Source organism: Rousettus aegyptiacus, unplaced genomic scaffold (assembly GCF_014176215.1).
Source record: "Rousettus aegyptiacus isolate mRouAeg1 unplaced genomic scaffold, mRouAeg1.p scaffold_m13_p_12, whole genome shotgun sequence".
In the NCBI taxonomy this organism is placed as follows: Eukaryota; Metazoa; Chordata; class Mammalia; order Chiroptera; family Pteropodidae; genus Rousettus; species Rousettus aegyptiacus.
Window position 1 is genome coordinate 33,227,270 of NW_023416287.1, and position 17,772 is coordinate 33,245,041.

The window sequence follows — 17,772 nt, forward strand, 5'->3', positions numbered from 1 at the left end:
GGCATTAAAAGTTCCCTTAGCATTTATTTTGATTTCACATTTTAATACAAAAAATATCCCATTTTCATGGTTCATCTTCTTGCCTCTAGGCAGACCAACACAAAACCTGCTTGAGAATCACTCTTACCCAAGATTATAAAATGGCCCTTGATGATGGATTCCAATGTTTAACTGCTTTCGCTGTGAGGTGAATCTCTAGAAAGGTAAGGTGCCTATTAGGCTCTAGTAATTAGAAAGAACTCTTTGTTAAATGTACTAAAATAAAGTCCTCTAAAAATCAGACAAAGGTTGGCATCTCTGAACCTCCTGGAAGGACCCTCTGATTTTCTAGCCCCGTGTCCTCCTACTTAACTACATTCAGAGCCCACTAGACACTCATCCAAAAGGAAGGGAGAGAAGGGGACACTAGGTGTTCACTATTCATTCTAGTGGTCAAAGGGGATGTGGTTTTAAAATAGTGTTTTATTCAGCTTCTTGATTAGCTATATTTTTGTTTTAATGGACCCTGATCTGGACTCACAGGTGAACTTCACGGACACTAGACATAAACAATAACTACCTCTTCCACAGAGGAAAAAAGCGGATACCGAGGCTTTGTTCCTGAGCTCATAGCTTGACTGATATTTAAAAGGATTATACTGATTTTGATAGAGTAAAAAAAAAATACATAAGTTTCAGACAGATAAAAAATATTGTGGAAATGAGCTGCATGATAAAATTTCAAAGATGTGCTAACAGATATTGCATCTAATAGTTCATAGTAGCTTTCGATAATACATTTTATCTGAAGCTCTCACTAATTTTACAAACTAGCTGTGGCATTATCATTTTACAGATGTGGAATCTGAAAACACAGGGTTTAATTTGATTAAGATTCTACACAAGATCAGTGAAGGGAAATGGAGAAGAAAAGCCGGAAGGAGCTATTACTTCGCACAATAAATGTCAGCAGATCAAGAGGACAATTAATTCAAAACAAAAGCAAAAGCGATTTAGAATCCAGAAGAAACTGCTAAGGTTAAAGAAACTGAATAAATAAAAATAAAACAACAGTTTTAAAAATCGTAAATAATACAGCACTTCAGTGAGAGCTTGGTCCAGTCATACAGCGGCTCTGGAAAGAGAATGAGCATAATGCTTACAAGTGATCCAAGATCACGCACAATCTCTTCTTCTTCAGTATTGTATAGGACAAAAAATTTAGGGTTCTTTTTTTATTCTGAAATTTGTCAACATACAAAAAACAAAACAAAACAAAACAATGAAGTAAATTTTTCTTTGGTTTCTGCCTTTTCTCTGCCCTCAAATTCAGTTCCTGAGTTTCATGGAACTCAGCGGCATCTTGTCCTTTCAATTCAAAAGTTCGTTTCTCTTATAATAACCCTAAGTTCCTTCTTTTTTCTTCACAGACATCTGTTTTGTCCAATAATCAACAAGTCCTTCCTGTTTTAACTCGTTCACTACCCAAGTGTATGTAAAGTATCCCTGAGGAGGTTTACAGTTGACATCACTCTCCCTAAGAAAATATTATAGTAAATAAATAAGAAAATAATTGTGAGTACACAAGGAGATTAAAAGATTTAGCTGAATAATGGTTAAGGAATTCTTAAAAACTTCTCATTAATGGGGGTCAAGGCCCCCAGGGCTCTCAGCCTACCCAGTTTCTGTGTTCTTTCCTAATCTTGTTTTTTCGTAAATGAAGTCTTTAAGAATAGTTGAACAATTACCAAATTTCTTCACATGTGGATCAGAAGACATGAAGATATCATCAAGAATATCCACAAGGAAGTAGTCACAGCAGCAAAAAACTAGAAAACTAGCCCTATGTCCAACAAGAGGATTCTGGAAAACTGATAAGGTAATTTCCCAACTTTGCTACTACCATTGCTCACAGTAAAATGATAAATTGCTTGATAAACTGATCAACTGTTTGTGGACTATTGTAAGAAGCCATAGCTTTAAGCTTCTCTGTTTGAGGTAACTCTTATAACTCAGCATGTCCCTTGTAGAGACTTTGGAAATTCTGCACATGGAGCTGTCCCCAGAAATACTGGCTCCCTCAATGCACAGCATTCTGTGCCAGAGTGGTTGGCATCGCCTTGCATATAAGCTGTTACCTGCGAGAGGTGGGGCAAAGAGAAAAGCATCGGACAGCTGTGCAAACTGCTGTAGGCACTGTTGAGAAGCAGTGATCACTGTCTTGTACCCTTCTCAGGTCACCCAGTGCTAAGCATGGTCTTTGGGACTCCTGTGAAGCTGAATGTCTAGCTGGACCCAAGAAGACCTTCAGAAGGCATTGTAAATGGTTATTTCTGAGGGTTAGATTAAGAGAAACTTTCATTTTCTATGTACTTATCTTTGAAAAATTTCAATCTTTTACCATAAACATGTAACTTATCATCTTAAAGAAAAAAGATTATTGAAAGAAAAAAAAATCTCCATAAAAGGAACTGTGATATCAAGCTCTTTTAGAGGTATATCCTCCAACAGAATATGCTTAAAATTCCAGAAGAAACTGTAAATGAATGAGCATAATTTTAGACAATGTTAGAAAAGATTATAAGCAATAACCAAAACTAAAGTTTTAAGATGAACAAAGATTATCTATCTTGGCAAGTGTATTACAAACTCTATGTATTTTGAATTACAGTGTGTGTGTGTGTGTGTGTGTGTGTGTGTGTGTGTGTGTGTGTGTGTGTGTTTTCATATATTTTCAGCTTGATTAAAATTTGAACTAGGACTTGTATGACTAGGTAAATCCAATATGTATCATTAAAAGTTATTATCAATTATTTTGTTACCCTTGCAATTAACAGAGCAAGGGTAGTTTTCTATTTCCATAGAAATAATGAGCCCAATTTAGTGAAGGAGAGAGGCAAATAAAACACATTCCCACTTGGCTGTGAAACAGTCATCCATGAGAGAAAAATTTCAGCATCCTTTTATATGAACCCATTGCTTTCCTAAAGAAGTTATGTCTTTAACAAGTTCAGTGATTTCTAGGATGTCGTTAGGCCAAACGGACCATTTGGAGGTAGTTGATTACTTCAAGAAGATTAGCATTCTATACAGAGATGTTAATAATATGAACAATAACAAGAGTAATCATAATTGATGAATACCCAATGAACATATTACTCAAGTCCCAGTAAACCACAAGGAAAACCATGTGAAGTTAGAGCACAAAAGGAAAAATATTTTTTTTACGGAAAAAAATATATAGCTGATATTCAACTTGATATTTAAGCTTCATCTTAAAAATGTTAAATAGGCAATGCTGTTCTCCCTTCACTGAAATAAGATCTAGATCTAGAATGAGATGCTACTGCATTTTTAGAGATGTTTATCCCCTATTTTTATTTTCACATTATTGTTTGTCTAGAAATAGGAAATAGAGTCAAACTGCCTGGGCTTCTACACTGGCTTCTGCTCACCAGTTGTGTGACATGAAACAAGTCTCACTCCAACCACAGGACAGCATGAATGCCAAAAACAAGCACAGCACCCAGGGCATGCTAAGCACTTAGTATATGGTGAGGAATTAGAGTTGTGACTACATGTCAAAAAACTCAATGTCATCAGTTTACCTTCTCAGGGTGTGTAATTAACACAGCTTCCCTTTCTATCAGCATTGTTTTAGGAATTTACTACACAGTTCCAAATCACTACTCACATTACCACTTCTCTTTCAATTACACACACCCATGTGTCTATAGGTTCCCTTTCATAACTAACTTTATTTTTGTCCTTATGGGAAAGAAATAAGGCATGAAGTTTGACTCAACATGGAAAAGCAATTTCCAATCTTGGTTATCACTAAGATCATGAGTCTGTCTTTAGGGAAACGGTTTCTGTGAGAAGTCATCTATGAATAGAATGGAAATTCCAGCTGAGTTACAATGCTCAGGCCTTTTTTAATATCATCCAGTAGTTTCCCACAGCATGAAGAAAAAAATTCATGCCCCTAAAGCATCAAGTCTTTACCTACTTCCCTGCCCTCATCTCGACTACACTTGCCACTTTTTACAAGTCATTCTGTTCTTGGAACATGCCAAGGTTGGTCCTACCCCAGGGCCTTTGCATTTGCTCTTCCCTCTACTTACGCTGTGCTTGCCCCCAGATTTTCATGCCTAGCTTCTTCTCAACATTCTTAGCTCAGCTCAAATTTCACCCCTTCAGGAAGCCCTTCCGGGCCTGCCCCCTCTAAAGAAGCCCACAGCCCAGGTCTCATGTCACACTTTCACGCTGTCTGGTTTTATTTTCCCCATCGCACTTAACATTGTTTAAAATTATTTATTGTTATTATTTTTTTGTTTATTGTTCATTCTCTCTGCTTCATGAGAGGAGGGGATGTAGCTATCTTGCTTACAATTATATTAACAGTGCAGAGTTGCTCAATACAGATTTCTGAACGAATGAACAAATGAATAAACCAGCTCAATTTTCTACATTTGAAAGCCAGTTATTTTCAACATGAAAAGAATTTTACACATGTGATTATCTCTGTTCATTATTTTTGCCTGGTACCAGAAAACCTCTTCAACTTACAGGTTCACACCATTGTTAACCTTTGGTAAATTTTGTTTAAAAAATTGCTTCTGACAGAGATGCCCAATAAACATATGAAAAGATGCTCAAGGTCACTAATCATTAGAGAAATGGATATAAAAACCACAATGAAATATCACCTCACACCTGTCAGAATGGCTATCATCAATAAATCAAAGAATAAGAAGCGTTGGTGAGGATGTGGGGAAATGGGAGCCTTTATACACTGTTGGTGGGACTGCAAATTGGTACAGACACTATGGAAAACAGTATGTAGGCTCCTCAACAAATTAAAACTGGATATACCTTTTGACCCAGCAATTGCACATCTGGGTATTTATCCAAAGAAAACCAAAACAATAATTAGTAAAGATCTATGCACCCCTATGTTCATGGTGGCACTATTTATAATAGCCAAGATATGGAAGCAACCTAAATGCCTATCAAAGATGATTGGATAAAGAAGTTATGGTTCATATATACAATAGAAAATTACTCAGCCATTTAAAAAAATGAAATCCTACTGTTCACAATAACATGGATGGACCTAGAGGTTATTATGCTGAGTGAAATAAGTCAAACAGAGAAAGATAAATGCTGTATGATTTCACTTATATGCAGAATCTAAGGAACAAAAAAACCAAACTGATCAAAAAACAGACTCACAAATACAAATCTGGTGATGGCCAGAGGGGAGAGGAGAAAGAGTTGAAGGATTAAAGAAGTATGTATTAGTAGTTGACAGATAGATGGTCATGGGGATGGGGAACATGGCAAAGGGAATGCAGTCAGCAGTAATGTAATGGCCAGGTGCAGAGCCAGAGGAGAAAAAGAGGAATCGGGATCATTCATAAGCTATATCAATGTCTAACCAATATACTGTATACCTGAAACTAATAATAAAATAAAATAAAATTTTAAAAAAGATTGCTTCTGTTTGTTCTAAAGTTTTCTTTGAAAACAATGATTTAGTACCGTGTGTTATTTCTTTGCAAACTCGTTTAAATTCTCTCACGTCATATTAACTAAAAGGCCATTTCTTCAAAGAGCCAGCCCTGAAATTATCTTAATAGTACTGCCTAGCATTTTCTGCTCCATCACATCTTATTAATATTTTTCCTATAAAATAAAACCTCATGTAACTGCCAGATGACATGCACACTCTTTAAGAATTAATTATTATACATTCCTTGTTTATTGTCAGTCTGTCCCCATATGAATTTAAGATTTATAAGAGAAGTCACCTTTGCTCTTGTCACTACTGTATTACTGGAATCTAAAAAATGTGCCTACATAGAAGGGCACGGAACTGACAGCACTGAAATAACTGATATGAAATAAATCATGGAATGAATAATATGTATATAATTCATATATATGCACATACATGCATGCATATATGTATATAAAATTCTTGTAAAGTTTGTGTGCTTTTGTTTCAAGTAAATTATTTTTTCCATCTATTAATGTGGGAATTTTGAATATAATATGACTAACTATACACTATTAAAGTACTGACATAGTAACTTACAACCAAGTAGCTCCTGAGCTACAAAGCTCACTTAAAAAACAAGTTGCTCTGTACATTTAATATGTACACAAAACTTCTACTTTTTATTGTCAACATTAACTTGGGACATGAAGAATAAATTGTAGAAACAAACTTAACTTGACTTTGAAGCAGTTATTTCTGGAACTAAAGCCTCATGGGAACACTGAAATATAATTCATACCTGAAGTTTCTTCAATTTTAAATAGAATACTATTATGATAGCTTAAATTAACCCAGACTCAAGATTTTCTACATGTCAAGGAACCATTATATTTACAAAAAGGTATTTCTCCTTATATTGTATACTTGATAAGAAAGGGTAGAAGGTGTGGAAATGTTAAGGAAATACTATGTCTTACAAAATCACTTTTAAGACTGTCATAAGAAACTATAAAAATAGTGTTGAAAAACAACACTTAGGGAGAGCAGCCTAATTAGATAGTGACTACTAACTGTTCAACCAAAAATTCCAAAAGAGCTGTGTGTATACAAGATTTCCTTTAGTTGAAGTGAAAATAAATAAATTAATGATAATAATAAATACATTCACTTAGAAGATACATATTAATTTTAAGGTTCTTTTTTGCTTAATAGTATTTTAAAAACTTGTCTTTGTCCAAAAAAGAAAAAAAATTACTAACATATCAATACACTCTGGATATCTGACCTGATGTATGAAATGACTACTTGCTCCTAATAATTTCAGACTTATCATCTACTTCTCCATGTTTGATGCTAAATTAACTTTTATGACTTCATTTCTCATTAAGTGGAAGTATAAACATTAATGTAGCCCTTTTCAACATAAAAAAGGGTAAATTTACTGCTGAGAAGTTATAAATTGATTAAAATATTTAAAATTTATCATAAAATTTATAAAAAAGAATTCATCTACTATCACTTTCAAATCTTATGTTCAGAAAATGTTTAAATTGTGTAGAATAAAAATAAAACAAAGGACAAAAATTAAAAAGATATCTTTGACAGGTGAGTAATTGAAATAAAACTTGGTAACACTTATAAGCTAACACCTAAATGAGAGACATTGATGATGCAATCAATTCATTTACTTTATAAAACAAATGTTAATTGGAGATAATTATTTTATAACTTACCTCTGCATACTTTAACTTCAATGTTTTGTGCATTTCTCGAAAACGACTGTAACGCCTGAATACAGTCCACGTCTCATCTAGGACGGTAATCTATGAACCAGAAAAATCAAAATAAACCAGCATTAATTAAAGGAAAAAGTGACTAAAATTTGTTTTACATGATTTAAAAATTAACAAATAGTGATTAGCATGCAAAATTTCTCCAGAATTGAAAACATTAATCTAGCTGAATAAATAAGACCTATAAATAATAATTGCTCTCTGCATAAGCATGTGCCTCTGGTTCCCAAATCTGGTTACAAGAAGCATGTGCCTATGCAAAATGAGAGACAGATAGTTATGTCTTAATGACTTATGAAAAGTATCCCTCAACCTTCAACTTGGATTGCAGAAAGAAAATCCCACAGGGTGACCTTTCTGTCATAGCAGTGCAGGTCACCAGATGCCACCGGAGTAGATAGGAGGGGAAAAGATAGAGAGGGAGAGGGAGAGAGAGAGAGATGGAAAAGACAGGAAGAGGAGGAAGAAGAGAAATGACGAGGGTAGGAAAAGGAGAAAAAAAATCTTTCTGTATCTCAATAATTATTAGTATGAACACACAACAATACATTTTGCTTTATTTCAGAGGAAGAATTCTCAATCTAGCCCTTAACCTGCAGTTGCTGTTGAATGAACTGGGTGGAAACTCTGGTGTACATTAACTCACATACTGAGGTCACAGTGACAAGCAGAAGCTGGTAGACAATGCCAGCCTTTAGAATCACACCAAAAGCCAGGCTAATGAGCCTCAAATTCCTATCTCAGTTCCCACCTTTCTTCTGAACTGAAAACCCAAGTATCCAACCTAGAGACATCTCTTTTTGAATGTCACACAGGAACCTAGAAATTCAATGTGTCTAAAATTGAACTCGACATATTCTCATTAGAGAATATCTAGAACTAGAGAGGAACCTCGTTCTTCTCTGTTATTCCCCCTCAGCGTATTTCATCACCCTCCACCAAGCTATGCCAGACAGACACTGAAGCCATCTCCATCTCCTTCTTCACAGCATGTCCACAGCAGAACAAGCATTAGCTCCTGCTCTCCATTCATCTCTTAAACATTGCTTAGAGCTCTATTTATCCATCTTTCACCATAACCACCATCTTACCCTAGACAATCGGGTCACATGTGGCCTTTGCCTCTCCCAGTTGTCTGTATCATATTTACCTCCTTCCATCTTTTCTCTGCAAAACTGACAGGAAAGTTTTTAAAAACTTAAATCCGATCATTTCACCTTCCCACTTAAGACCCTCTCTAGTAGCATCACATTGCTCTTAGAAAAGACTCACATTTTCAACCTTAAAGGCCCAATTTTTTAATTTTTAGACACTGCCAGCAGCAAACTCACCTCAAGCCTTTCTTCCACTAAGTATCTTTCCTCATGCTGCACTCCCTAAGTGCAGATACTCCTTCCACCTCAGAACCTTTGCATGGGCCATCTGTCTGTATGGGAAGCCTTATCCCACACTTTAGAGAAATAAACTTCTTGAGCACAATAATTCAACCTGATTCTCCAGCAAGTAAATCATATGGGACAAGCAGGAAAGCAGACGCATCAGTACACAGGACACACATGTGGGTTGTTTTGGAGGAAGAGTGAGTCTTGACTCTTAGTCATTCTCTGGTTGACTCATTTCCCAAAGTGGCAAATGAGCTGATTTGGGAGTATAGAAGGATGGTCATTTTTTATTTTCATCATTCTGGCTCTGAATTCATTATTCACAATAATTGTTTAAGTTGATGTTTCTTCTTATGAGTTTCCTCTAAAAAGATATCTCTATAAGAAAAAAAGGTAAGTGTATTCACAAAAATTACTACGTAAAAATAGTACAGGTGCTCTGCAGCTGTAAGTTTTTAAAGCTGGTTATGCAAGTCACTCAAGCTTGGGAAACACTGCTGCTGGCAGCTAAGCTGGGGATCCTTTCTCTCTGGTTCATGCCTCAACAGACCCAGCCCCGCCAAGCACAGGGAGCAAGGCCAGCACAATCAGCAGGGGTGTGATGGCTTTCTTAGGGCAAGGGCAGAGCTATATGCCTCCTTGGCTGGACACACACTGGTGTCAAAAAGAGAACTGGAAGAGATGTGGACATGATGTGGCCGACCTGCCAGGAGAGTTCAGAAAATTAATGGAATCACACTCATGACTTGGGAATAATAAGATGTACAATGTTCATAGGCAAGATCATCCTATACTGGGACTTTGGATTCCAGAGAAAGTTACCCAAGAATGTTAGGTGACCCTTATCTCCCAGATTCTAATGCCCCCTGGCTCTCCATCCTTGCCCTGAAATTCTTCCACTGTAGCTCCTGAACTCATGGTCAATCAGCAAGATCCCTTAGATCCTCAGCACCTTCCGGGAGCATGCCCTTCATCTTTGTTCTAACTGAAAGCTGACTGAGGAACCATTTCCTGTGCAGCCTTCTCAAGTAGGGACTGTTTTCTCCCTACACTCTTCATCCCATTGTGCTGGGAGGTAGGTAGACATTCTTGTTCTTCAGTCCAACTTCTAAACCACTGCTCCTCCATCTTTTCTAAAATCTCTTCTCTGTGAAGCTCACGCCTTCAGATCCTGCCACTCTACTCACCTTTCTTACAGGTGTCAATTTGCCTTAGTCACTTTCCCAATTCCTCAAAGGTTAAGGTTCTGCTCAGTGTCATCTGCTCCAATGGACTATGGGACTATGGAATTCCTGCCATTATTCTTGATAATTTCATTAATCAACAGATGATCCCTCTAATACCCTGACCTCTTGTTCCTTGACCTCTGACCTTGCTCCTTTCTCCCTCGATTTGAAAAACATAGCAATCATTATAACCCTTCCTTTGAATTCAACCTCAAATCTCTGATCTACCCTAGGACTAAGCTAAACCACAACCCTGGTTAAATTTGTCTCCTTCCTACCAATCTGAACACAATGTGGTTGAAGAAAAACACACCATCAAATGGACTGGTCTCATTTTAAAAGTCATAATCACTACCTTCAAGTCAGCTTAGATGCCTACCACCAGTCATGGCACATTTCCCAATTCCATTTGCTCTTCCATTCTCTTCGATAATACTTATCTAAATAGTTTACTCCATCTTTCCCCTCAAGCTTTCATCATCTCTCGCCTTGTCTTCACTCTCAACTGATAACCTTAATTCCTATTTCACCGAGAAAATAACAATCAAAAAACATTTCCACAAGCACTCTCAACCAAATCTACTCATCTGTCACTATCTGCCCTGTACATCTTTCTTGCTGTTACCAGGCCTGAGATACAGATCAGTGCTCCTGGTTAAGGCCAACCCCTGTCCTGAAACACTTAATTCCATCCCTCTTGCTGCCTGCAGGGCACTGTAATAAGCAATTTTATCTTCTCTGTCCTGTACCAGCACATTCCCTGTCTCTACTAGATTATTCCCAAAGGCATTTAAACAAGCTATTCTTTCTTTCATTAAACTCCCATCAATATTTCCCTTCCCAACTACCACTCCATTTCTTTCCATTATTCAAAACTTCTTAAAAAGGTTTATTCTTAATGTCATCAATTTCTTTCCTCCCATACCCCTTGAATCCACTCCAATCTACTCAGCATTCTACTGAAACCACTTTAATACTATTAACAAGGTCATCAGCAACCTGTGTTGCTAAATCCACTGGTTAATTCTTGGTCTTGACCTTACTTGATCGGCAGGATTTGACACAGCTGACAGATCCTCCTGGTAACACCTTTTTTCATTTTGCTTCCAGGTTGCTACATTCTTTTATCTGAATTTTCTTTGCTAGGATTTCTAGCAAAGAAAATTCTCCTCATGTCTCTGACCTCTGAAGATCAAAGTGCCCCAGGGCTTAGTCCTTGCATATGTTTTATTTTATATCTACACTCACCTTTTTGATGATCTCATCCCTAGATGCTTCTCTCTCTCCTGAACCCAGACTCATATATCCTATGGCCTACTTGATATGTCTTCCCACCTGTATGTCTGACATGCATCTCAAACTTAACATGGCTAAATCTGTCAAAATTATTCTCACCCAAACTCAATTCCCTTCCCACTTCCCCATCCAATAAATGACAATGTCATTCTTTTATTTGTTCAATCCAATAACTTTGGCATCATCTTTGATGCTCCTTTTTCTCTCACACCTCTCGTCCGATCGATCAGCAAATTCCTTCTGCCAAAGTTTAAATAATAATGAGAATCTGACCACTTCTTACCATCTCCACTGTTAATACCTTGCTCTAAGCCACTATCATCTCTTGCTCAAATTATTTTTAACAGTCTCCTACTTGGTCTCCTTGTTTCTGTTTTTTGTTCCCTCTCCCTAATTTTCCCTTCGTTTTTTTTTTTTCTCATTATGGTTGTCAAAATAGTCCTGTTAAAAATTAAGTCAAATGAGGCTGATCCTTTGCTCCAATAGGATACCCTCTCAAAGTGTTTCATCTCATCTAAGATATAACTTCAGGTTCTTTTATTGGCCTACAAGGATCACCATGATCTCTCTTCTCCTTGGCATCATCTCCAATGACTCTCTCCCTTGCTCACTCTGGATCCTTTACGTATCTAGAATATATCAAATATGCTACATAGTAAGTATGGCCTCACAGACTTTGTATGTGATTATTCCTCTTTCTGGCATAGGTTTTTCATGAGACTAGTTCCCTCACTTCCTTCAAGTGTTTGCTCAAAAGCCACTTTCTAAGTGAAACCTTTTCTGGATATACCATCGAAAACTGCATCCCTCTTTTCCCATCTCCACACTACTTACTCCTCTATTTTCCTACTAAACACTTCTTACTACCTAACATTACTTATTTTTAGCTGGGTTTTACGGCCCCTCAGAAGAGTCCTTGACACATTGCGGGCATCCTGAGAAGAGTTTGGAAGATGGAGCCCCAAGATAGACTTGTCTTAAATACACTCATGTTCTTACTGACAATGAACCAGCAATACCTTTTTTAATCTCTCTGTGTGAAAAAAGCCCTCAAGAAAGCCTCAAGCCAAATTAGGATAATGTAAACTGGACACCTAGCTTGTGGGGCTTTGGTCTGCAGCTTTGTTGCTTCCACAGCTCATTCATATTGAAAACTTTGTGAAATCTCTGATTAATGAAATGGCGGCCCTAAACTTACCTCACAACTTTGAGTTTCATACCTCTTTCCCAGAATAGTACTTCTATAAGGAATGCCAATTTTTCTAACAACATGTATAAAGCAAACCAGTGGAAGGACATGACACAGCTAAGTGATTTTCTGGGCAGTAGATATTAAGGCCATTCGGGCACAAGATGACAAGACAGTAAGAAGAAAATAAAACCCCTGAGAGGGCCCACAGAAGCACCCAATGCACTTCCTTCTGATTTCTTGACATCACCCCTAGTGCTTATACTGGGACGTGGGATGCTACCATGGCAGGTATGCATATCTGGGAAAAGACAGAGAAAGACGGCCCAATGTGAAGAGGGCTATTCAAAGATGTGTACATGTATTTTTTTTTTTTTTTTGAATTGTGCTGAATGAGGTCAGTAATGGTATCAGAGGGGTCTCAGTTTTCAATGTGTAACCCTGGAGACTCCAGGAGTCTCATCATTAGAGAGGTAGCAGACTCTCTGTAACCATTAATGCTATGTATACAATAAGTTCTCTAAAGCGTTAAACAATGAAAATCATTATTGGTACATTCTGGGTAATGATTTATTTTGTTGCCTTGTATCTTACTTGATATTTTAATAAATTTACATTAAAAAACTCATACAGATCTCAATGACTTATGCCCTCAATGTTGAAGTCTATAGTTTAAACTGGTAGTTCTCAAAGTGTGAGGCCTGTCCCGCAGCAACAATTTCACTTGGAAACTTGTTAAAATGCAAGTCCTGAGGTCTTACTCACACTTACTTAATCGGAAACTCTGGGGTGGGGTCCAGCAACCTATGTTTTAACAAACCCTCCAGGGGTTTCTGATGCAGGTTAAAGTCTGAGCTTCCTGCTGTAAATCAGATATGGTCACATCCCAATACCTTCTCACCCACCCCCTCCATGGCCAAAGACCTTACCATGGCATTCGGGGCTTTTTCCAGGATGATCCAACACACTAGCTTTCTAACCCAGCTCCCAGTGGATTAAAAATCTCACACTTCAGACAAGTTACTGAGAAAGAAATATGGCACATCTGTCGATTTATGGAAGGGTCTTTTGAATGGTCTCAGTCATATACTCTGTTCTGTGAATAGAGAATACCTGTTCGGCCTACAGGAGGGGAGCGGGGGGTCATCCAAACAACAGCTCCTCCCTCTGGAAGAATCATTCTCTCCTCCATGATTCCTTACCATGCAGTTCACACTATGATCAGGGCATACATCACAGGACATTAATTATACAACTAATGTTATACTAATTAATTTATATAACTGATATTAATGGTGTAAATGTCTCTTTACCCTACAAGATTTTAAGCCTTTTAAGGAAATGAGCCTTTGGCAGTTATTGAGGTAGTAGTGAGAGGGCTCTCTTGTAGAAATAAACATTTATTGGGCTACCACTATGTGTCACGCACTATTCTCAATGCTGGTTTTCTGAGAGACGCAGTTAAGATTATTTTTCTCTTCAAATCAGGTAAGGATTCCAGGCGTGGCCCAGATCAGTCGAAATGGAGAACAAGGCCTGCTGCAATCTTGGCCGCAATTACTCTGTTCTGGTGGTTTCTTTGAGATTCATCTGAATCATATTAATTAAATTATTCACACAATGGTACGATTTTTTTTTAACTACACTGAGAATAAGGTGCATTCTTGATATTATTTGTAACACAAGTCTATAGTGAGGCACAGACGGATTTCCAAATTCTTCATCCTTGAGTATAACCTGAGTTTAGGTTAAGTACAAGGATTACAAAGGCTCAAATGTCCTACTTTATACATAGAACATTTAAATCTCCCCCTTGTCTATCAATGTGTAAACAAGATGAGGACAATGATGATGAAGAATGAAGATCATCACTAGCCATGACAGAAATGGCTGGCAAGGCAACCATAGGTGTCATCTCTCCATAGGAAATGATTGAATCCTTTCTCTATAACAAAGACACTTTCACACATAGAGCTGGAGAAATGGCACATATGAGGTTTGGAAAAACTACACAGAAAGGAAGAATATGTGTTTAAGTCCTACTTTGTCCCCAATTAAAATTCGGCATGGCATGAGGATAGAAGATCGTCAGGACAAATAAATCAAATCAAAACTCTTGATTACTTTTTTTGACATTGAGAATGTCGGGCATCGCTACTTCTTATCTTTGAGGAGCAAATTTCATCACTTCTCTCTCACTAAATGGTTCTACAGATACAGATCCATCTTTTCTAGGCCATAAAATGATCAAGTACAATTTAAACACCATAAATATATTCATAAGATGAACTGCATTTACTTATAAACGATTCTCATTTGAGTGCTTTCCACAAATTTATATTATATATATACACTTTGCTGATTTAAGAATTGTTATTTTTAAGATCTGTTCTCAATATATATTTGCTGTGTATATCTATCTATGTATGGAGGAAAATCAACAGTTTTTATCCAAAGAATAATCTGGCCCCTATTTAAACAGTTACTTAAAGAATACTCTTTAACAAAATTTACTTTTTAACAACATTTGGAGAAACTATGTCAAGTACAAAAATATAAATGTCCTTGTATTTAGTAATAGTTTGGAGGAAATGGTCTCATATTAACCTAGTATATACTAAAAAAAATTGTCATATTGTTGCAAAATATAATCTTCTGACTCAACATAACTATGAACATGTTTGAGGAAACAAAATATTTTCCAAATGTTTAAATCTGTTTAGTAATGTACATTAATGCCGTGGGTTTAATTAAAATCTCTTCAGATCATTGTTGCAGATGGAACTAAACTGAAGGTGGTAAAAGAAGCCAACACTCCCATTAATCACAGTGATACCCCATAGATAGCACAGACTGCCATTCAATTACCCTTGACCCTGGTCAACCTCTAGGATTGCCAAATCTTTCTGAGGACAGATAGCACCAGTGCTTTTGGATTTCCAATAGGCACGCTCACCCAGCGCCAACTGTTTGTCTTCACTGGGACTGCTGATAACCTCTCCTGGTCTTTTAGTTCACTTCTTCTCTTCTAATCACTTACGTATATGCCCAGACTGGACACCAGGTCAGTCTTTGTGCCAGTGGGAAACTAGCATCTTAAAATCCCTAGCTGCCTAGACCTTCTGGTGGGTCCCCAACAGAACAATCCTCCAAATTGGGCAACCGACAGAGACAGCTTTCCTTGAAGAACACCACCCCTCCCAGGAAAGGCAGACTACATAGGCATGAAATTTATGCAGTTTTAACTGGACAGGGTCACTGTTGGAAATCCTTCCAAATTCCATTCTTTGTGATGAGTATTTCGAAATGTTCACAATTTTCAATCCTAACGAATGACAATCTTATTTTACTGAGATGATTACGGTTGCCTCGAACAAACTCCCTGAGCATCTTACCTTTTCAGCATATCTCAAAACAATACTGTTGCAATATACATTCTCCTCCAACGTCCTTCGAAACCTCTTAATCTTCCTTATTCACTTATACCTGAGAGCCCCGCCCCAAGGCTGGCCTCAGACTGCACTATTCCCTAGTTCCAATATATCATCTGTACCTGTCTGCCCTTGGGCCTCTGTCCTGGTGTTTCCATTACCTAGAATGCCCTCTGTGCCTCTCACTCTCATATCCAATCACTGAAACCCACCCATCTTCTCTGCCCTTGGGCCTCTGTCCTGGTGTTTCCATTACCTAGAATGCCCTCTGTGCCTCTCACTCTCATATCCAATCACTGAAACCCACCCATCTTCTCATGCAAATAAAAATGTTATCTTCTTGATCATCCCTTAATGTCCTCGTTTCCTCTGCACTGTTCTACTTTGCTGCATGTTTCTCTACCCCCACTTAGCAGATCTGTGAGTACATGAACTGCTTATTCATCTTTTCTGTCCCTCAACAGCTTGATACTTTTAAGACTATAGCTTTTAAAAATATATTACAGGTACCAAATAAATATTTGTTAAATAAGAAAGAAAGAAAGAAAGAAAGAAAGAAAGAAAGAAAGAAAGAAAGAAAGAAAGAAAGAAAGAAAGAAAGAGGGAGAGAGGGAGGGAGGGAACACAAAAGGAAGAGGAGTCCAGTCTCTTTTCAATAAATTTCCACATTTTTCAATGCCCTTCCTATTGTGAAATGCAGGCAGCACAGTGACATATATTATAATCCTTTCCTGACTTCCCAGTAACTGTTTAAAATTTTTAGAGTATAGGCATTAGGGGAGAGGGTAAAGAATTGTAAAACAAAGAAAGAAAAAATGCCATTTACCAAATTCCTTTTGGAGAAAAGAGTCTATTGATTTAGAAAAAATACTGTGATAAACAATTTGGGGAGGGTAAGAATGAGTGCAGGTTGTCAAACTCCTAAAAAACACAGCAAGAAACGAATGGGGATCTCTGAATTGCCTGTAGAGAGTGGGTCCTATTAACTTAAGAGCCTTTTGGTTATTAGTGTCATAATCCTTAGTTTTTTTTGTTGTTGTTTTTTTAAATTATTTAATTTTTAAATTATAGTTGATACACATATTATATTAGTTTCAGGTGTGCAACATAGTGATTTGACATTTATATACCTTATGAAGTGATCACAGCTATAAGTCTAGTAACCATCTGTCACTACACAGAGTTGTTATGATATTAGTGACTATATTCCCTATGCTGTACACTATATCCCTGTGTGGAAGTTTGTACCTCTTAATCTCCTTCACCATTTTTGCCCATTCCCTACTCCCCTCCCCTCTGGCAACCATCAATTTCTTTTCTGTATCTATGAGTCTATTTTTGTTTTGTTCATTTTGCTTTTAGAGTCAACATAGAATATCAGGCAGCATTTGTCTTTCTTTGTCCACCTTATTTCACTTAGTATAATACCCTCTAGGTCCATCTATGTTGTCACAAATGGCAAGATATCATCGTTTTTTTAGTGTGTGTGTGTGGCTGAGTAATATTCCATTGAATATATGTACCACTTCTTCTTTATCTATTCATCTATCAATGGACACCTAGGCTGCTTTCAAATCTTGGCTACTGTAAATAATGCTGTAATAAACGAAGGGTGCATGTGTCTTCTCGAATAAATGTTTTCATTTTCTCTGGATAAATACTGAAGAAATGTCATAGTCCTTTGGGTAAGCAAGCTTGAGGGTAAAAGACAAGGATGTGAGCTGGAGTTGAATCCCTCTGTTTCACAAGGGGTCAGCAGTTGGAGCTTCCAAAAGATATCTAAGAAGGAGGAGAGGGAATGCTGATGCTTTGGGGGAACACAATTGTCTAATGGGGTATTTGCAGTTATTTGCTATGAAATATGCAATGTACCTCACTCTCTGGTTCTTCTAGGGAAACTTAGGAAAGTTTACATACTTTTCTTTCTGGGGAATCCAAAAAGTGCTGAGGTCTACAGACAAGTGGACATAAAG

At 37.3% G+C, this 17,772-nt stretch overlaps 1 protein-coding gene across 2 annotated transcripts in view; it reads right to left on the reverse strand.

Annotated features, from left to right (window-relative positions):
* KIF16B (kinesin family member 16B) overlaps positions 1-17,772 on the reverse strand; it is a 272,147-nt gene that overhangs the window by 46,241 nt on the left and 208,134 nt on the right. For both annotated transcript variants that reach the window (XM_016122017.2, XM_036229690.1), the window contains one exon: positions 7,216-7,305. In XM_016122017.2, the coding sequence (XP_015977503.2) occupies positions 7,216-7,305 (90 nt within the window). The remainder of the gene's footprint in view (positions 1-7,215; positions 7,306-17,772) is intronic.